Below are 7,270 nucleotides of genomic sequence, written 5' to 3'. Positions count from 1 at the left end.
GCCCTTTTTATTCAGCAAATGCGGAGCACAGATGAAGAAGTGCATTTTTCATACTTCAGAATGTGCGCCGCACGGTTTGACGATCTCTTGAAAAATGTATCGCTATATGAAACATGCAAAAACGCACAGGACACTGATTTCCACTATGGAGAGACTGGCCTTGACACTCCGAGTACTAGCTTGTGGGGCCACGCAACAAAGTGTGGCTGAAACATTCAAGATTGGACCATGCACAGCCTGCAAGATAGTCGTGGAAATGTGTTCTCCTGTCTGACCTCCGTAGAATGAGAAACGAACCGGAGGAAAAAATCTCACATCAAAGAAGGCGGAGTTCCAGAACACACCCACCTACAGCGTAATCGCCACGGACCAATGGTAGCTCAAAGGTGTTTAGGAGCCCAAACGAACTCCCCTAAAAAGTTCGCTTTGGTAAGCTGTTTCGAACTGATTTTGTTCGAAATGACATCATTTCAGTTTGTTCTTCGATTTTGTTTGAAGTATATCGGGGCCTTTAGACCATACTAGCTCAGGTCCATTAAATAACATTAATAAAAAACTATTTTTGACTAATATAAATCAACATTAACTAAGGTTAATAAATTATTTTAGATGTTTATATGTTGTAACAGAGTTGCGAATTTAACCTAAAGTATGCTGTCTCTCAGTAGTGGTTAACTAGTTTGATAGTAAATATTGGTTTGCATTTACTGTTAAACATAATTCTTTTTTTATTATTCTTGAAATGGGTATAGTGTTAATTTAATATTATTTTTACTTTTATGGTATTTGTATGGTATATATTCAGAATTATCATTTTTAGTTTTCATTTTAGGTTTTAGTAATTTTGTTAATTTATGTTTTGGAAATTTAGGTAAATTTTTATTTTTAGATGTAATTTATTTTTTATTTCAGTTTTAGTTGTAATAATTTTAGTATTAATTTTTGTAACTTATTTCATTCAGTTGCCAAGGCCACAGTTCTCTCTCTCTCTCTCTCTCTCTCTCTCTCTCTCTCTCTCTCTCTCTCTCTCTCTTTAAGTTTTCCCATCTAACATTTATATTTTATTTCAATTAAAATAGTTTTAGTTTAGTTTAGTTAACCGTAACAACACTGGTAAAAAGGGAATAAAATTATTTCCTTGTCTTCGGTCCATGCTTCCATTTTTTGATGTACAAAATGTGAGAGACGGCTAAATACAGTTTCTAGTAATAGAAATCTTCATATTTCTAACACAATGACTTGAACATCATTTTAACAGATTAAGTATAAATGATGACACTGCTAGAATTGTTGAACACAGTCAATAAGTCCAAGACCTCTGGGGCGAGACAGACCAAAATCAATATTTAAGGTATGTGATGGAAAAAATCATATCTTACCATGCTAAGTTACTTTTATATTAGATAAAAGCTTACATTACTTATCTAATAACTATACCTTTAGAACACAGGATTTGTGCCTTTATTGTTTTACAAAAAAGTGATAAGCTCCAAGTTTGTACCCCATCTGTGGAAACTACAACACAGCCTTCTGAATCCTTATTAGGTCAATGTTTTTATAACTAAACTGACCTGATTGACCCTTCCCTTTCAAAACATGTGCGTCACAATGTAAATGACTTCCACAGAACTAAGAAGTGAACTTTGAAACATGGAAAACAGAGTTTATTGTGTGTTTAAACAGTTTAAAGACAAAATAAAGAGTGGCTTACTGGGAAGGAGGATCGCAGAATGGGCTGAAACATTTGAAGAATGGCAGTGAGCACTGAGACACCATATGGTAAGTTAATGGACACTTCAGATTCTGCATATTTGAACTCACTCAGTCTGTTACATGACTTTTGATAAGGTAGGTGGGGTTAAAAATAAAGCCTTATGACAGATTTCATTCATATTAACCTGTTTGGTCTGCTTATTGTGAGCATCTGAATGTACCTTACCTTTGATTTGGCTGTCTTGTCTGGGTCTTGGTTAGTCGATCCAGAGGGTGGTTCTCTGATGGGACTTGTGTTGCTGGGTCGAAGACATGCTGGTAAGAGCTCAGTGGGAGACCTTATCCTTGGACGCAGTGAGTTTAAGCCTGGGAAGAAGACGACTCGGTGTGTGAGGAGATTCGGCTGGGTGGACGGAGTGAGGCTTGCTGTAGTGGACACTCCAGGATGGAGTCTCTTCGGTATGGCTGACGCCAAACTGGTGAAACAGGAGATCCTGCGCAGTGTGATGTTGGCCCCTACTGGATATCACATATTTCTCCTCGTTATCCCAGTGGACTCTTTCAGCAAGCGGGACGGACACGCTATGGAGAAATATCTGGGTATTCTTGGGGACATGGTGTGGTCACGCACTCTGGTGCTCTTCACGTGGGGCGATGAGTTAAGAGGCAGCACTATTGAAAAACACATTCAAAAGAACGGTGAACCTTTGCAGGAGATCCTGAGGAAGTGTGGACACAGGTACCATGTTGTGAACAATAAATGTCTAGAAGACTTTAATCAGGTCACTGAGCTGCTTAACATTTTAAAGCAAATGTGTGCCAGGACTGGTTGAACCTAGAATGGACCTGTGTTTAGGCCTATGGTATGTAATATTTGTTGTTTATTTTTAAACTTTTCATTCTTTATGCTTCCATTTCATATAGATATGTCTGATGCTAAAAAGTTGTTACCAGTGACATTTAGATGAATGTAATATTTGTAAAAGTGCAATTTTTTATTTTGCGCAGACCAATATGGCAGTTATTTATTAGACATTTTTAACCTTGAAATAACAGTTTCAAAATCATTCTGATGGTTAACTGACTTATAAAGCGAGTGGCTTATGTTGTGGTTCTAAGTAGCTGCTTACATTAAATTTAGTTGGTTTTGTGTGGAAGTTTTTTTTTTTGTTGTGTCTGTACGTTTTGCAGTGAAAGTGTTAGCTATGTTTTATTTTAGTGATAAATGTCACTCTGGCTGTGGTGTTTTCTTGTTGCATTTCTAAACGCGGTCACACACCGGACTTCCTTAGAGCCACAGAAAAACAATCTTCCATATATAATGTGATTTTAATGGAAAACTTATGTGAGTGGCGCTCTGGCCCGGCAGGATTTTGAACAGTACTGTGCAACACCCTAAAGGCTGGATTAGCCTCTTAATTGACCCTTTGCCGGTTGTTTGATTGACAGGCAATCTGCAGGGTCAGGCCCTGAAATAAATGCATTTAACCAAGTAGTTCACCCTCAGTTATGGCAACGCACATGCGCATTGGCTGATCTAAATTAAAAATAAGCTTTGACGTTATTTAAGCATAAAAACCATTTATGAGACAGTTGAATTAATTTGTGATTTCAAATATGAAATTTAACCGTAAGCTAGTGAACAGTTTTAGAGAATTTAATGTTGCCCCATTCATTCAAAGAGATGTAGCTGTTTTTGGGTAAACTATCCCTCTAAGACTGAAATAGCTGTCGGAGAGGTGTTTCAAAGATGGCTGCCAAGTAGAATTGCAAAGTTGATGTGAACCGTTTCTTCTTAGAATGAGAATTCAAATGTTATGAATGTGAACTTCGTCAACTTGTCACTTCTGTCCTATCCAAGCATTGTATAAATTTAGCAGTGCTCCAAACTGGATTAAAGTCGTTTAATCCATCCAAAGTTATCAGCGTGAACGTGTCACCTTTCCATCGATATTTCTGTTTCCAGATTATTGAGAATGTAAACAAAGTAAGCCTAACGTAAAAACTGCTTTGCCCTGTTATATGTGTGCCTGTTTAGTTGTAGCTCACCTTTGCTGCACTTTCAGTACTGCCTCTGTATTTAAAATACAGCATTATAAGTATCCAACATGTTTGCGAAACACAATCTGAGACTCAGATAACAGGATAAAATTGATCCGTTTAATAAACAAAAACTGCATTTCTACAATTTCAGACAACACAGATGCCCTTGGTAAAACACACATATTGATTAAAACATCAACATTTGTCACTGAAAATCAAGGGAGCGGAGCCTTTAGGCTGCATCGGTCGTGATCATGTCGTGTCGGGCTGTGATAGGCTGGTCGTAAGCGTTTATTCAGAAAGGAAAGGTGCTAAACGAAGGGCAAATACATTCTAATATTCCACAGGTACATGGGCTCAATACTAGTCTTCTCTAATAGTTAATCTGTACACAGTTCTCCTCAGACCTGGATAAGGAAGTCCTACAACTATAGATATGCATGGATTTGTGGCAGAACAGCCTTCTCTTTCTGTACAGTAAAGGCTTTGTAGGCTCACGACGGGGCCGTGCAGGAAAGAGGGAGCGAGGTGTTCAAAAACATATACAAGTGAAAGTAGACTACTCAAAGTCATGCTTTCAGTTCTTCAGTATCCTGAAACTGGCCACTGCAACACCTGGGAAGTGCAGTTACACGAACACTGTCATGAGCACAGTGGATGAATGGGGAAAAGCAGACCTGGCAGTGACTCTATCCCATTTACCTGCAACATCCACATCCCGCACAGTCAATGTATACACAAGATATTCATGGGTATTAATCAAGAGCTGCCATGCAAAGTGAGGTCTTGAGCTTTCTGTGAGGCCTCGAAGAATCTGTGGAAGTTGTCAGCGTCTATTGCCTCTACAAAGAAACAAAAAAACCTAAAAACAAGAAAATCTTGTGCTCTTAAGTTGAGAGGCAGGGTTGGTGGAGGCAGCATCCACCTTCTTCAATCACTCCAAAATAAAAACACACATGCAGAATGTACAAGTATTTACATCTCACACACATTGGTTAAAAAAGCTACAGTATTAATATGAACATATAAACATTTCAGTACGGCTGAATCAAAAGGTAAGTAACTACTCAAGTATTTTGACCATAATGGATGATTCACCACGAGGCTCTTACGTGAAGCCAATGTCCATCCAACCTGAAGCTCACAGGCCTTCCAGACACTCAGATATGGAGATGGGAAGAAACCAGAGGCTTGGAGAAGGATGCAGAATCATGATCTCCACCTTCTGCCAGATGTTCTAGGACAAGCGTCTTTCACATCTGCCTCAATAAAGTGCATTTGCTTCAAAGCTGATTTTGTAAATACTACAGATTCCTCCTAAGTTCAACCATGTGACTGTGTATGTGCGTGGTACCAGAAATTACAGTCCAACTTTGGACTTCACATCCGCCCCATGTCATCTTTCAACACTATCATCAATAACACTAGCATATCATTCTAAAAAAGCAATAAATAATCAGAGCAATAGAGTGCAGTATGAAACAATAAGGTTATCTGATTTGCATTGATGTTCATTTGCTGGGCCTCCAAGGATTCCCAGTCCAAAATCCCTTTAGTTCATGTTAAAAAAAAGGGAAAACAAGATGGATCCAAATGCAGGTCTAACAGCTTTTTCATACTGTTACGGCTCTGTTTAGTTTTCATCTTTGGTAGTGAACTTGTGCACATCCTTCTCAAAAAAAAATCCACAAAAAAAAAAATACTAATACTTTTCCTCTTTGAAAGGAATCAAAAGGAACTGAAAGTGCTTTGCTACGAAACAAAAAAGAGGGATTTGTTTAGTCTTCTCAGTGGTTTGAAAAGATGATGGTCCCTGGAGTGAGAGCACCAGCTAAGATTTTACAGATGACTCTCTTTATTCATACAGGGTAACTGTGCAGTAACACAAAGCTGAGAACGCTTGCCTTACCCTTACAAAACAAACACAAAAAAAAAACAAATAAAAAAGATTTTAAATCAACTTTATATAATAAACAAACATAAAGAAAAAAAATAATTAAACGAAAAAATTTCACTCACATTTGATAAACAAACATTTCTATATCAGCTGGGTCCTGAAGGATCTTGGAAAGGCCTTCCAGCAGCATGGAGGCTTTGTTGTAGCGATATGCGATGTCCTCTGTCTGCTGAAACATCTCGTCTAGTGCAGCCGACTGCACCTGTTCCACAAACATGACACCGATGTTAACCACTCATTCAATCACGCAACAAAGCTCATGAGCATCCTTACTCACCATCTCTACAGCATGGTTATAAATGAGCTTCTCAGCTGTTACACTGTTGATCTCGTCCACAAATCGCTGCTTGTCGGAGAAGAAGTGGTTGAGTTTGTCTGTGAGCCGGCGGCACAAGGAAATGCAGCTCTTGTAGCGCTCGTTCAAACTCTTCACCACTGAAATTCAGAGACAAGATATGTTATTTGCTACCCTACATCGGCGGTTCTCTGTTTTTGACTCCAGGATAACAGTTGATATTTCTAGTATTTCTGCTGTAAAGACAAAGCTGCTGACGTTAAAACTTTATTTACGGAAACTAGACACAAAACTTCATTTAATTGCCTATGCCAACATTTCTAATTAATAGGTTTTTAAAATGAAAGTTGCATTTTTAAACATTATTAACACACAAATAGTCATTATACATTACTATAATCAAAAATAATTTAAAATATAAAATTTAATTACTCGATTTTAACTTGATTTTAAATATTTTTATATTTTGTTTTATTTTTAGTATTTTTAAACTTATACAGTTTTCTAGGTAAGCTCAAAAAATAGTTGTATTCATTTGAAAAAATGAAAACAACATTTTTATTTTCATAACTTTTCCGCATCTAGAAATCACTCTTTTAAAATCCATATTACAAAGGTCTTCCAAGAATGTGGGAATCCTTGCTTTTAAAATTGACAGTCGCTGAAGGTATTAACTAAATAAAAATGTACGTTTAAATATTATGTTTTGGCTTATTTTAAATGGTTTAAAGTAATTAAACTAAATCATTACATATTTACATATATACAGTCAAACCAAAAATTATTCAGACACCAAATATAATTTTGGATATTTTTTTTCTAGCGGGTGCAAGACATTATAGTTCATTTATGCAAGTAAGGATAGTGAAATAAAGTAAACTGTGACATATTACACCCAAAAATTCTTCATACAGTGGACTACCAGTAAAATTGATACAAGTAAAAATTTGGGACCAAAAATTATTCAGACACTTTGACCTGACCATGTTTTAAGTGTTTTTTTTTTTAATTGCTAGTGCAACCCAAGTTTTTACACCACAGACTGAGCAAAATTAAGCATTGCTTGGTAATTGGTTGACCTAAATAGGTATTATATCAGCCTTATTCATTACATACCTTTTTATCAAAGTTATCTGACATTATCAAGATGAATCTGTTCTGATACAGTTTAACTCTGAGTTCGTGTCATATTATTACCATTCAAAACAACAAAAAAACTCAGATAACCTTATAAAACAACACAGGATTTATTTAGACTGTAC

General features: G+C 36.8%; 2 protein-coding genes across 2 annotated transcripts in view; one reads left to right on the top strand and one right to left on the bottom strand.

The window, feature by feature from the left end:
* The first annotated feature begins 990 nt into the window (after positions 1 to 990).
* On the top strand, positions 991 to 2,870 carry LOC109104208 (GTPase IMAP family member 4). Its single transcript, XM_042739424.1, has one exon. The coding sequence runs from the start codon at positions 1,929 to 1,931 to the stop codon at positions 2,544 to 2,546; it is 618 nt and encodes a 205-aa protein (XP_042595358.1). The 5' UTR covers positions 991 to 1,928; the 3' UTR covers positions 2,547 to 2,870.
* Positions 2,871 to 5,477: 2,607 nt separating this feature from the next.
* The window catches only part of ulk2 (unc-51 like autophagy activating kinase 2), a 30,009-nt gene continuing 28,216 nt past the window's right edge, over positions 5,478 to 7,270 (bottom strand). The window contains 3 exon segments of the mRNA XM_042739423.1: positions 5,478 to 5,666; positions 5,776 to 5,915; positions 5,991 to 6,148. Of these exon segments, the coding sequence (XP_042595357.1) occupies positions 5,612 to 5,666; positions 5,776 to 5,915; positions 5,991 to 6,148 (353 nt within the window). The 3' untranslated portion in view covers positions 5,478 to 5,611.

Source organism: Cyprinus carpio, chromosome B15, assembly GCF_018340385.1.
Source record: "Cyprinus carpio isolate SPL01 chromosome B15, ASM1834038v1, whole genome shotgun sequence".
In the NCBI taxonomy this organism is placed as follows: Eukaryota; Metazoa; Chordata; class Actinopteri; order Cypriniformes; family Cyprinidae; genus Cyprinus; species Cyprinus carpio.
This window is presented reverse-complemented; position numbering and strand designations above follow the sequence as displayed.